This window comes from Ictidomys tridecemlineatus, chromosome 8, assembly GCF_052094955.1.
Source record: "Ictidomys tridecemlineatus isolate mIctTri1 chromosome 8, mIctTri1.hap1, whole genome shotgun sequence".
NCBI lineage: Eukaryota > Metazoa > Chordata > Mammalia > Rodentia > Sciuridae > Ictidomys > Ictidomys tridecemlineatus.
Window position 1 is genome coordinate 140,369,357 of NC_135484.1, and position 13,116 is coordinate 140,382,472.

General features: G+C 44.4%; 1 protein-coding gene across 2 annotated transcripts in view; it reads left to right on the forward strand.

Moving 5' to 3' along the window:
- Dsp (desmoplakin) overlaps window positions 1–13,116 on the forward strand; it is a 47,685-nt gene extending 34,569 nt beyond the window's left edge. Inside the window, exons 18-24 of one of the 2 annotated variants that reach the window (XM_005327524.4) lie at window positions 932–1,125; window positions 2,205–2,367; window positions 2,762–2,845; window positions 3,457–3,564; window positions 4,140–4,238; window positions 5,452–7,746; window positions 9,146–13,116. In XM_005327524.4, the coding sequence (XP_005327581.3) occupies window positions 932–1,125; window positions 2,205–2,367; window positions 2,762–2,845; window positions 3,457–3,564; window positions 4,140–4,238; window positions 5,452–7,746; window positions 9,146–12,382 (6,180 nt within the window). In that variant the 3' untranslated portion in view covers window positions 12,383–13,116. The remainder of the gene's footprint in view (window positions 1–931; window positions 1,126–2,204; window positions 2,368–2,761; window positions 2,846–3,456; window positions 3,565–4,139; window positions 4,239–5,451; window positions 7,747–9,145) is intronic. The other variant, XM_013359658.3, reaches the window with a different exon arrangement.

Consider the following 13,116-nt stretch of genomic DNA (forward strand, 5'->3'; position numbering starts at 1 on the left):
AAATATTGAGACAAGTTCTTGCTAAGTTGCTGAGACTGGCCTTAAACTTGCAGTCTACCTTTCTCAGTCTCCTGAATCACTGGGATTAGCGGCATGCACCACCAATCTGGTTTGTTTTTCTCTAACATTCTGAAGTGCATTTTACTTTTAGAACAGTTCCAGATTTATGGAAAAAATTGACAAGATAGTACAGAGAGTTGTATATCCTGCCTCTAGTTTCTCCTGTTATTAGCATCTTAAAATTGTTTGAAATATTTGTTACGATGATGAATCAATATTGATATATTAATATGAACTAAAGCTCATACTTTATTCAGACTTCTTTCATTTCATGAGTTGTGAGGATTCCCGGCTTTCACTGGCCACACATGTTGATACCAGTTGTCACCTCTGGAACTCTGTTTCCCAGCGTGTATTAGCAGGAACTCTATGAGAAAGTAATTTGTGGTGGGATGGTTTGGGGTATAGTGAGTCTAACTGATGTCTTTACTATGGAGCTCCTCAGAACCTTTAATATGTTCATAGGCATTATAATTATTCAGGAATAGTATGTCATGTTTAGCAGTTCTCAAGCCAATTTACACCCTGACTTTTTTTTTTTTTTTTTAACCAGCGTAGCACAGGGAACTAGATCACTGGAATAAATCCTGAGAAACAGAAATTCAGAAATTCAGTAAATGTATTTCCCTGGGTTGATTATCCTAAAACATATGAATAAAGACTTCAGTAAACTTTCTCTTTTCTTTGCAGTGCTGAGAATTGACCCCAGGGTCTTATATAATCCAACCCACTCTCCCACTGAGCTACATCCTGAACCCCCAAACTTTTTTGTTGTTTGTTTTTATTTAGTGATTTGTGGTGTAGCATCGAGTGGGAGAAGAGACTAATTTGTATGTGTTCATTTTTTTTTCTTTTAAAAAATCTCTTGCAGAAAATAAAAAATGACTTGAACTTGAAGAAGTCCTTGTTGGCCACCATGAAGACGGAGCTGCAGAAAGCCCAACAAATACACTCTCAGACCTCCCAGCAGTATCCGCTTTACGACCTGGATCTGGGCAAATTCAGTGAAAAAGTCACACAGCTGTCAGATCGCTGGCAAAAAATCGATAAACAGATAGACTACAGGTGTGCCAACCCCATCCCAGTTTCTCCTCTGCTGGTGGTGCCAGTGGATAATGCCACTTGAAGCATTTTATTTTTGCTGCCAAAAATAATGCTTTGGTCTTGTGTGGAAATGAAGCCCTAATAGGTGCTCTTCTCAAAACAGAGAGTAGATCCCAATAGCCTTCCAAGGACCTCAAGAAATATCAGAAGTCATTGTACAAGTTCTTTTAGGCCCTGTCAACTCATGTGATGACCATTAGAAGGAGAAGTGGCTTTGAATGCATTTTTGTCCAAAAATTAAATTGTTTGCAAAGGAAATGCCTTACTGCAAATGAGGGTCTAAAAACATCTACTGACAAAGGTCTACTAAATTGCCTTGCTTATTGCTTATTTTAAATGCTTTTTAAAATCATCATGGAGCTATGACCCATATACAATTCACTCATTTAAAAACCACGATTCAGCAGATTTTAGTATATTCAGAGTTGTGCAAACACCACAACCTGATTTTGGGGGTGATGGTGCAGGGGATGGAACTCGGGGCCTTGCCCGTGGTAGGCAAGTGCTCTACCACTGAGCCACATCCCCAGCCTTACAACATGAGTGTTGAACATTTTCATTACTCCCCAAAGAAACCTGTATCCAGGGGCAGTCACTCCCCTTCTCTCCCAGTCCCCTAGTTCTAGACAATCACTGAGCTGCTTTCTGTCACTCTACATCTGTCCATTCTGGACACTTGGTATAAATGGAATCATACAATATATGGCCTTGGGCTTATTTCACATAGTGTAAATGCTTCCAAGGTTTATTCACATTGTACCAGTTCTTATTTTTTTCTTTAAATTTTCTCTCTCTCTTTCCTTTTTTTCTTTTTATAGCCAGATAGTATCCCATTGCTTGGCTACTCCACGTGTTCTTTATCCTTTCGTCGTTTGACGGCTACTTGGGTTGGTCCCAGTTTGGGGATACCGTGGGAAGTGCTGTTGTGAATGTCCGTGGGGGCACGTGTTCACAGTGGAATTGCAGGTGGCTCAGTCTGTACCTATTTTAGGAATAATAGCAGCGACCTTAATAATTTTGTTTCATCTATTTTTTCCCAGATTGTGGGACCTTGAGAAACAAATCAAACAACTAAGGAATTATCGTGATAACTACCAGAGTTTCTGCAAGTGGCTGCACGATGCCAAGCGCCGCCAGGATTCCTTGGAGTCCATGAAATTTTGCGACTCCAACACCGTCATGCGGTTTTTGAACGAGCAGAAGGTATAAGCCAATTTGTCATTCCATAGTTGGCTTGAGATTGATTGGGTGTAGGCTGAACTTTCCTCTGGTTTTCACAGCAGTACCTTCATTCGAAATGATGTGTATTTCATCTTATAAATCCATTTTGCTTTAAAAAAAAATGCCCCAGTGAATAGTGACAGAGGTATTTAGAAACTAGTGTCATTATGGATGCAGAAATAATGCAATATTGTTCTTTGCATGTTCTAGTAAAGTAGCTTTAAGTAACCTCTTATAAATAATGATGATGATGATGATGAAGATGATGATGATTTTCCTGATCCTAAATGCATATAACTTTTTAAAATGATATATATTATGATATATATAAAACTCTGGATGCCTTAACATTTGTAAAATTGTATTCTTTGTATAGAACTTGCACAATGAAATATCTGGAAAACGAGACAAATCAGAAGAAGTGCATAAGGTCGCTGAACTTTGTGCAAATTCCATTAAGGTATGTTGGTTTCATTAAGCATGTTGGTGTAGGGGCTGGGGTGGCTCAGTGGTAGAGCGCTTGCCTAGCACGCATGACGCATTGGGTTCGATCCTCAGCACCACATAAAAATAAATAAAATAAAGGTATTATGTCCATCTACGACTAAGAAGAATACTTTTTAAAAAAGGGATGTTGGTGTTTGTCAGGGTTCTTATTGCTGCATTATTTGCTTTAAAGATTATAAACTTTTGAGGGTAGTGATCATGACTTCTCTGTTTTCTCTTCCTGAACAAACCATAAAAGTTTGTTATCTACTAACTTGAATTCATTGCATATTGGTGCTGTCTCTGGAACTGGCTAGTCTTTAGTCTTGAGACATGCTTCATTTAATAACATAATATTAGCTGCTTGGACCCTACAGTGCAACATAGTCTTTGGGGTGGGTGATTAGAAATAATTTGAGGATTTAAATGTGAAATTGTAGCTGTTAGTGACAACTCCTTTTGAGTCCATTAAGAATGTTTTTCTAAGGTTGGGGTATACCTGGGTGATAGAGCCCTTGCCTAGCATGCCTGAGGCCCTGGGCTTGATCACAAGCATTTAAGTTTTCTTAAACTTTTCTTCTGTAGGATTATGAACTTCAGCTGGCATCGTATACCTCTGGCCTGGAAACTCTACTGAACATACCCATCAAGAGAACCATGGTTCAGTCCCCATCTGGGGTGATTCTGCAAGAGGTACATGTGGTTACAGATCCCTTAGAGTCCACCCTTCCTCTGTCTCCCATTTCCCTGTTTTTTGCGTGTTCATCCTGAAGTCATCCCTATTATAGGATATCCACCAAAAAAATGTTTTCATAGCAGGTTACGCCCCCTTCACTGTGAGTCATCAATACATGACACATTTTAGTCTGAGTATATCATTTAATATGTTAGTCTTTACAGAAATTGGATTTAAATTTCTGGGTTTGGTGAAGGAGACTTCTAAAAAGTGGGAATTATATATAGGGGGAGAAAGTTTCTAAAAGACAACTTTTCCCCAAAGATTTTAGAGAATATCAACCATCAGATGGTTTAGGGGGGAAAAATCCTAGAGCAACAAGAATGGAGTATAAATGCTTTGGACCCTTTGTCTTTCTGTTCTTCTAGATTTTGGAACAAGCACACATGAAAGAAAGGAATTTACTTTTTAAATTATAATGTCACGATTTCATTATCTTAGAAAGAAAAATTGATCAGCCTGCATAGAATGCATATAACTTTTTAAAATGATATATATAATGTTTTTTTTTCTTTTCTTCCTTTTCTCTAAGGCTGCAGAGATTCATGCTCGGTACATAGAACTACTTACAAGGTCTGGAGACTATTATAGATTCTTAAGTGAGATGCTGAAGAGTTTGGAAGATCTGAAGGTATTGACTTTATTTCCTTGGAGAATCAAAAAAATAAAATAGAGCCGGGCACAATGGTGCATGCCAGTAATTCCAGCTACTTGGGAGACTGAGGCAGGAGGATTGCAAATTTGAGACCAGCCTCTGCAATTTATCGAGATTCTATCTCAGAAATTAAAAGGTTTGGAGATGTAGCTCAATGATGCAGCACCCTGGGTTCAATCCCAGTACCAGAAAAAATAGAAGAAAAGAAAATAGAATAGAATGGTATTATTACTATGTCATTATTGTGGATTTAGAAACTGATAAAAACTGAATTTCCAGTAAAAATTCAATGTAATATAGTTTATGAGTTTGGGATTAGTACGATGCTCCTCTAAATGGATTTAGATATTTGCAATATTGCAGCCACTTAATTTTGCTGGGAAAAAACCAACAATAATTTATAGGTGTTTGGTCAAGGATTTTGCTTTATTTCTTTGTGTAAAATTTTGGGCAAGTACATCTTGGACTAGCTGGATTTGAGTCTTTCATGTTGAATAACTACTCAATTGACTCCTCCTTTCTAATACTGGAATTGAGTTTATGGGAGGGAATAAAAGGAACATCTGGCTGCAATCCCAGCAACTGAGGAGTCTGAGGCAGGACCATCACAATACAAGGACAGCTTCAGCAACTTTTGTGAGATGTTTAGCAGCTTAGCAAGACCCTGGTCTCAAAATAAGAAATAAAGGGATGGGGATATAGCTCAGTTGGTACAATGCTTGCCTCGCATGCAGAGGGCCCTGGGTTCAATCCCCAGCACCCCCAAAATAAATAAATAAATAAATAGGCTGAGGATGTCACTCAGTGGTAAAGCACTCTGGGTTCAACCCCTGGTACCAACAAAACAAAACCCAAAACCCCACAAACAAGTAAAAAAGAGCATCTCGTATGAAATCATACACTTTTAATCTTGAAAGAAATGATTCTATTTTATAGATGAGGAAGCTGAGGCTCAAAGATGACCTGTCATTCTGAGTTTATGCAAAAGGTTGATGGGGAAATTGGGAAGAGGCTCGAGATTTCTTGAGCTTTGGTCTAAGTAGTCTTTGCCTCATCACTGTGAGTGTGTTGGTGGGTGTGTAAAGATCAAGAAGAATGTGCATCGGTCTGGGAGGGGAAACATACTACTTCTGTCTCGCGGTGCCAGGTGCTTTTCTTGCAACCTCACTTTCTCCTTTCGCTTCCGCAGCTGAAAAACACCAAAATCGAAGTTTTGGAAGAGGAGCTCCGACTGGCCCGCGATGCCAACTCGGAAAACTGCAACAAGAACAAATTCCTGGATCAGAACCTGCAGAAATACCAGGCGGAGTGTTCCCAGTTCAAAGCGAAGCTCGTGAGCCTGGAGGAGCTGAAGAGACAGGCCGAGCTGGACGGGAAGTCGGCCAAGCAAAATCTGGACAAGTGCTACGCCCAGATCAAAGAGCTCAACGAGAAGATCACCAGGCTGACCTACGAGATCGAAGACGAGAAGCGCCGGAGAAAGATGGTGGAGGACAGATTCGACCAACAGAAGAACGACTATGACCAGCTGCAGAAAGCCAGGCAGTGCGAAAAGGAGAGCCTGGGCTGGCAGAAACTAGAGTCTGAGAAAGCCATCAAGGAGAAGGAGTACGAGATAGAGAGGTTGAGGGTTCTTCTGCAGGAGGAGGGCGCCCGGAAGAGAGAATATGAAAATGAGCTGGCAAAGGTAAGAAACCACTATAATGAGGAGATGAGTAATTTAAGGAACAAGTATGAAACAGAGATTAACATTACGAAGACCACCATCAAGGAGATATCCATGCAGAAAGAGGATGATTCCAAAAACCTCAGAAACCAGCTGGACAGACTCTCCAGGGAGAACCGAGATCTGAAGGATGAGATCGTCAGGCTCAATGACAGCATCCTGCAGACCACCGAGCAGCGGAGGAGGGCGGAAGAGAATGTCCTTCAGCAGAAAGCCTGCGGCTCCGAGATCATGCAGAAGAAGCAGCAGCTGGAGATCGAACTGAAGCAGGTCATCCAGCAGCGCTCGGAGGACAACGCCCGGCACAAGCAGTCGCTGGAAGAGGCGGCCAAGACCATTCAGGACAAAAATAAGGAGATCGAAAGGCTCAAAGCCGATTTTCAGGAAGAGGCCAAGCGCCGCCGGGAGTATGAAAACGAACTGGGTAAGGTAAGGAACAGTTACGATGAGGAGATCATTAGCTTGAAAAACCAGTTCGAGACCGAGATCAACATCACTAAGACCACCATCCACCAGCTCACCATGCAGAAGGAAGAGGACACCAGTGGCTACCGGGCCCAGATAGACAATCTCACCAGAGAAAACAGGAGCTTATCCGAGGAGATAAAGAGGCTAAAGAACACCTTAGCCCAGACCACTGAGAATCTCCGGCGGGTTGAAGAAAACGTCCAGCAGCAAAAGGCCACGGGCTCGGAGATGTCTCAGAGGAAACAGCAGCTGGAGATGGAGCTGAGACAGGTCACTCAGATGCGAACGGAGGAGAGCATGAGATACAAGCAGTCCCTGGACGATGCTGCCAAGACCATCCAGGATAAAAACAAGGAGATAGAGAGGCTGAAACAACTGATAGAGAAAGAAACGAATGAAAGGAAATGCCTGGAAGACGAGAATGTGAAATTGCAAAGGGTCCAGTATGACCTGCAGAAGGCCAACAGCAGCGCAACGGAGACCATAAGCAGATTGAAGGTTCAGGAGCAAGAGCTGACGCGCCTGAGAATCGACTTTGAAAGGGTCTCCCAGGAGAGGACCCTGAAGGATCAGGATATCACGCGGTTCCAGAGCTCCCTGAAGGATCTGCAGCTGCAGAAGCAGAAAGTGGAGGAGGAGCTGAATCGGCTCAAGAGGACCGCCTCCGAAGACTCTTCCAAGAGGAAGAAGTTGGAAGAAGAGCTGGAGGGCATGAGGCGGTCTTTGAAAGAGCAAGTCATCAAAATCACCAACCTGACCCAGCAGCTGGAGCAGGCGTCCATTGTCAAGAAAAGGAGCGAGGACGACCTCCGGCAGCAGAGGGACGTGTTGGAGGGCCACCTCAGGGAGAAGCAGAGGACCCAGGAGGAGCTGAGGAGGCTGTCCTCCGAGGTGGAGACCCTGAGGCGGCAGTTGCTGCAGGAGCAGGAGAACGTCAAGCAGGCTCACGTGAGGAACGAGCATTTCCAGAAGGCCATAGAGGACAAGAGCAGAAGCCTAAACGAAAGCAAGATAGAAATCGAGAGGCTGCAGTCACTCACCGAGAACCTGACCAAGGAGCACCTGATGCTGGAGGAAGAACTGCGGAACCTGAGGCTGGAATACGATGAGCTGCGCCGGGGCCGCAGCGAGGCGGATAGCGATAAAAACGCCACCATCTCCGAGCTCAGGAGCCAGCTGCAGATCAGCAACAACCGAACCCTGGAACTGCAGGGGCTGATTAATGATTTACAGAGAGAGAGGGAAAATTTGAGACAGGAAATTGAGAAATTCCAAAAGCAGGCTTTAGAGGTATTCACAAATATTTGATCACAGCTTCACTCTTTCTCAAATGATTCACTCTACGGTCATCTCTCTCCTGAACTGTGCTCTTGCTACTGACGTGGATGCTTCTAGAATGTCTGATTTTTCTTTTGATGGCTTAACTGCTACCTGTCAAAAGTCCAGATAACTGCTTTAAAATAATTTCAATGCCCTTCATCCTTCCTCCTAGAGTTATGTCACTTGTCAGTCTGTGTGGAGCCTATATTTGGCCCAGTTCTTAACTTGAGCATGGTCCGGCATGGTGGCGCATGCCTGTAATCCCAGCAGCTGGGGCAGCTGAGGCAGGAGGATTCAAGTTCAAAGCCAGCCTCAGCAAATTATCGAGGCCCTAAGCATCTTAGAGAAATCCTATTTCTAAGTGAAATATTTCAAAAGGACTTGGGAGGTGGCTCAGTGGCTAAGCTCCCCTGAGTTCAATCCCTGGTACCCAAAAAGAAAAAGAAAACTTGAGCATAAGAATGACATGTAAGATCACTTTCTCTGACTGTTCTCCTTTGCTTTCTAGAAAGTAGCTCTTGGCTGGGGTGGAGCTCAGCAGCAGAGCGTGTGCTTAGCATGCACAAGGTCTTGGATTCAATCCCTAGCACCAAAAAATTAAAATAAATAAATAACCAAAATTTAAAACGAATAAATAAGTAAGATAGTGAGCTGGGATGTACATTTTAAATTTGAACTTTTTTTCAAATCCACATTAAAGCATTTTTCTGTGCGATTTTAAAATCACCTTTCCTTGCTTGCTTAGATGATTTTTCTGCATGCATTTTTCTGCTCTCTTCTGTGCCTCACTTTTTTTTTTTTAAATTGGTGCATGATGTTCCGTTCTCTTTTGATCATGATCCTAGTGTGTCTTTCTGTTTGTCCTTTCTTCTTTTAACCCCTAATTTAAAGATAACTTCTTTGACTTCTAATACATTTGACCTCCACAGACAATATTTGTGTGGGATTGGGAGTGGGGGTGTGTGTGTATATCTGTATGTTGCTATTGCTTTCTTAAACACGTTAACCTAGCTGTAGCAGGTGAGAAGTAGATATAGCAGGGATGATAACCTGGATCAAAACTCCCCATAGGTTTTTTGAACTATGATTACTTTGAAGAGTAAGGTCTACAACTTCTAGTTCCTTCTATGGGAAAAAAAAAAGGAAAATAAACAGTAAGTACAAAGCCATCTATCAGAGTGGCAAGATATATTTACAGAACTCTTCCATGAATTTATAAGATTACGAGTAAACGGTATATCCAGGGGAAGCACAGAAAGGAAAAATTAGTAAACAAGTTAAAAAAGATACAGGAAGGGAAGTGAAATGATGATGGTCCCATGATATGATCAAAATGTTATTTTTCTCCCTTTTCTTTTTTTAATTCTAGGCATCTAACAGGATTCAGGAATCCAAGAGTCAGTGCACTCAGGTGGTGCAGGAAAGAGAGAGCCTTCTGGTGAAAATCAAAGTCCTGGAGCAAGACAAGGCGAGGCTGCAGAGGCTGGAGGACGAGCTGAACCGTCTGAAATCGTCCCTAGAGGCAGAGAGCAGGGTGAAGCAGCGTCTGGAGAGCGAGAAACAGCAGATCCAGAATGACCTGAACCAGTGGAAAACCCAGTACTCCCGCAAGGAGGAGGCGATTCGGAAGATAGAGGCAGAAAGAGAAAAGAGCGAGAGGGAGAAGAACAGCCTTAGGAGTGAGATCGAAAGACTCCAGGCAGAGATCAAGAGGATTGAAGAGAGGTGCCGGCGGAAGCTGGAGGATTCCTCCAGGGAGACGCAGTCCCAGCTGGAGACGGAGCGCTGCAGGCTTCAGAGAGAGATCGACAAACTCAGGCAGCGCCCGTACGGGTCCCACCGGGAGACCCAGACCGAGTATGAGTGGACCGTGGACTCCTCCAAGCTGGTGTTTGACGGCCTCAGGAAGAAGGTGACGGCCATGCAGCTGTACGAGTGCCAGCTGATTGACAAAGCAACCTTGGACAAACTGTTGAAGGGCAAGAAGTCGGTGGAAGAAGTCGCTTCTGAAATCCAGCCTTTCCTCCGGGGTGCCGGAGCTATCGCCGGAGCGTCTGCTTCTCCTAAGGAAAAATACTCTTTGGTAGAGGCCAAGAGAAAGAAGCTAATCACCCCGGAATCGACTGTCATGCTTCTGGAGGCCCAGGCGGCTACGGGTGGCATCATTGATCCCCATCGGAATGAGAAGCTGACCGTGGACAATGCCATCGCTCGGGACCTCATCGATTTCGATGACCGCCAGCAGATCTATACGGCCGAAAAAGCCATCACTGGTTTTGATGATCCATTTTCAGGCAAGACGGTGTCTGTTTCAGAAGCCATCAAGAAGAATTTGATCGACCGAGAAACGGGAATGCGTCTACTGGAAGCCCAGATCGCTTCGGGGGGTGTAGTCGACCCCGTGAATAGTGTCTTTTTGCCAAAGGATGTCGCCTTGGCCCGTGGGCTGATTGACAGAGATTTGTATCGGTCCCTGAATGATCCCCGAGATAGTCAGAAGAATTTCGTGGATCCGGTTACCAAAAAGAAGGTCAGTTACATGCAACTGAGGGAAAGGTGCAGAATCGAACCCCACACCGGTCTGCTCTTGCTGACGGTACAGAAGAGAAGCATGTCCTTCCAGGGAATCAGACAGCCCGTGACCGTCACCGAATTGGTCGATTCTGGTATATTGAGGCCGTCCACTGTCAATGAACTGGAATCAGGTCAGATTTCTTATGATGAGGTTGGTGAGAGGATTAAGGACTTCCTCCAGGGTTCCAGCTGCATAGCAGGAATATACAATGAGACCACAAAACAGAAGCTTGGCATTTACGAGGCCATGAAAATCGGCTTGGTGCGGCCCGGTACTGCTCTGGAGTTGCTGGAAGCCCAAGCTGCCACCGGCTTTATCGTGGATCCTGTTAGCAACTTGAGGTTACCTGTGGAGGAAGCCTACAAAAGAGGTCTGGTGGGCATCGAGTTCAAAGAGAAGCTCCTGTCTGCAGAAAGAGCCGTCACTGGTTATAACGACCCTGAAACCGGAAACATCATCTCTCTGTTCCAAGCCATGAACAAGGAACTCATCGAAAAGGGCCACGGCATCCGCTTACTGGAAGCCCAGATCGCCACTGGAGGAATCATTGACCCGAAGGAGAGCCATCGTTTACCCGTTGACATGGCGTACAAGAGGGGCTACTTTAATGAGGAGCTCAGTGAGATTCTTTCAGATCCAAGTGATGACACCAAAGGATTCTTTGATCCCAACACTGAAGAAAACCTTACCTATCTGCAGCTCAAAGAAAGATGCATTAAGGATGAAGAGACGGGGCTCTGTCTTCTGCCCCTGAAGGAAAAGAAGAAACAGGTGCAGACCTCACAAAAGAATACCCTCAGGAAGCGCAGAGTGGTCATCGTTGACCCAGAAACCAATAAGGAGATGTCTGTCCAGGAGGCCTACAAGAAGGGCCTGATCGATTATGAAACCTTCAAAGAACTGTGCGAGCAGGAATGTGAGTGGGAAGAAATAACCATCACGGGATCAGATGGCTCCACCAGGGTGGTCCTGGTGGACAGGAAGACAGGCAGTCAGTATGACATTCAGGATGCTATTGACAAGGGCCTCGTCGACAGGAAGTTCTTTGATCAGTACCGATCGGGCAGCCTGAGCCTCACCCAGTTTGCCGACATGATCTCCTTGAAAAACGGCATCGGCAACGGCAGCGGCGTGTGCACCAGTGTCAACGATGACGTTTTCAGCAGCTCCCGACACGAATCGGTGAGTAAGATTTCCACCATCTCCAGCGTCAGGAATTTAACCATCAGGAGCAGCTCTTTTTCCGACTCCCTGGAAGAATCCAGCCCCATTGCGGCCATCTTTGACACAGAAAACCTGGAGAAGATCTCCATCACCGAAGGTATAGAGCGAGGCATCGTGGATAGCATCACCGGGCAGAGGCTTCTGGAAGCTCAGGCCTGCACTGGGGGCATCATCCACCCGACCACCGGCCAGAAGCTGTCTCTTCAGGATGCCGTCTCCCAGGGTCTAATTGACCAAGATATGGCCACCCGGCTGAAGCCTGCCCAGAAGGCCTTCATTGGCTTTGAAGGTGTGAAGGGGAAGAAGAAGATGTCGGCCGCAGAAGCAGTGAAAGAAAAATGGCTCCCCTATGAGGCAGGTCAGCGCTTCCTGGAGTTCCAGTACCTCACTGGCGGCCTCGTTGACCCAGAGGTGCATGGAAGGATAAGCACCGAAGAAGCCATCAGAAAGGAGTTCATCGACGGCCGAGCGGCTCAGAGGCTGCAAGACACCAGCAGCTACGCCAAAATCCTCACCTGCCCCAAAACCAAGTTAAAAATATCCTATAAGGATGCCATGAATCGCTCCATGGTAGAGGATATCACAGGGTTACGCCTTCTGGAAGCGGCCTCCGTGTCGTCCAAGGGCTTACCCAGCCCTTATAACATGTCCTCAGCCCCAGGCTCCCGCTCTGGCTCCCGCAGTGGGTCCCGCTCTGGCTCCCGCAGTGGCTCCCGCAGTGGCTCCCGGAGGGGAAGCTTTGATGCCACAGGAAATTCTTCCTACTCTTATTCCTACACATTTAGCAGTAGCTCCATTGGGCACTAGTGGTCAGTGGGAAATGGTTGCTCTACCTTGGATCCATTTAAATGAATGTCTATTTTATTAAGTAACAAACAAAAAAAAATAATACTAAAAAGAAAGAAAGAAAAAAGAAGACCGGGTGCTTGCAGTATAGCGATAGAACTTTCTCTGCTTTAAGATAGCCATGGTTGAAATCAAGTAATAAAGGCTGTTCTGGCTTCTTATCTTTTGAGTTCTTCTTAACTAACGTAGTACACTTCAATGGTAGTGTATATGGAGTGGTGATCACTTGTAAGGATAGCACCAATTGAATTTAGCATTTGTTCCTTCTCTTCTGTGTTTAGCTTTTTGATCAGTTCTTGAATTTTTTTTGACCTCTAAGGCAGATTTATATTCTTGGAGACAATACTTAAATTCATCTCTGATGTGCTAATTATCATTCTGTTTTTCTTCTACGTAGTTCCATTTTCTATATTAGGAGAAAATTACTCCCACTCCCACCGTACCCCACCCAACCATCCACCCCAAGCATTTTGGAGTGAGTTTCCTTTAGTTTAAGAATGTGGATTTTGTAACCCATATACCCTTTATTGCACCTGTTTGGTTTGGTATTACTTTGACTATGTGCACGATAGCAGCCATCTTTGCTTTTCTTTGGTCGGAGTTTCCTGTTTATTTTGCTGGTCATTTTCTATGTACTTTTAAAAGGTGTCTCTATGAAGTTTGCTGATCTGGCAATAAACATTTAGACTATGGAA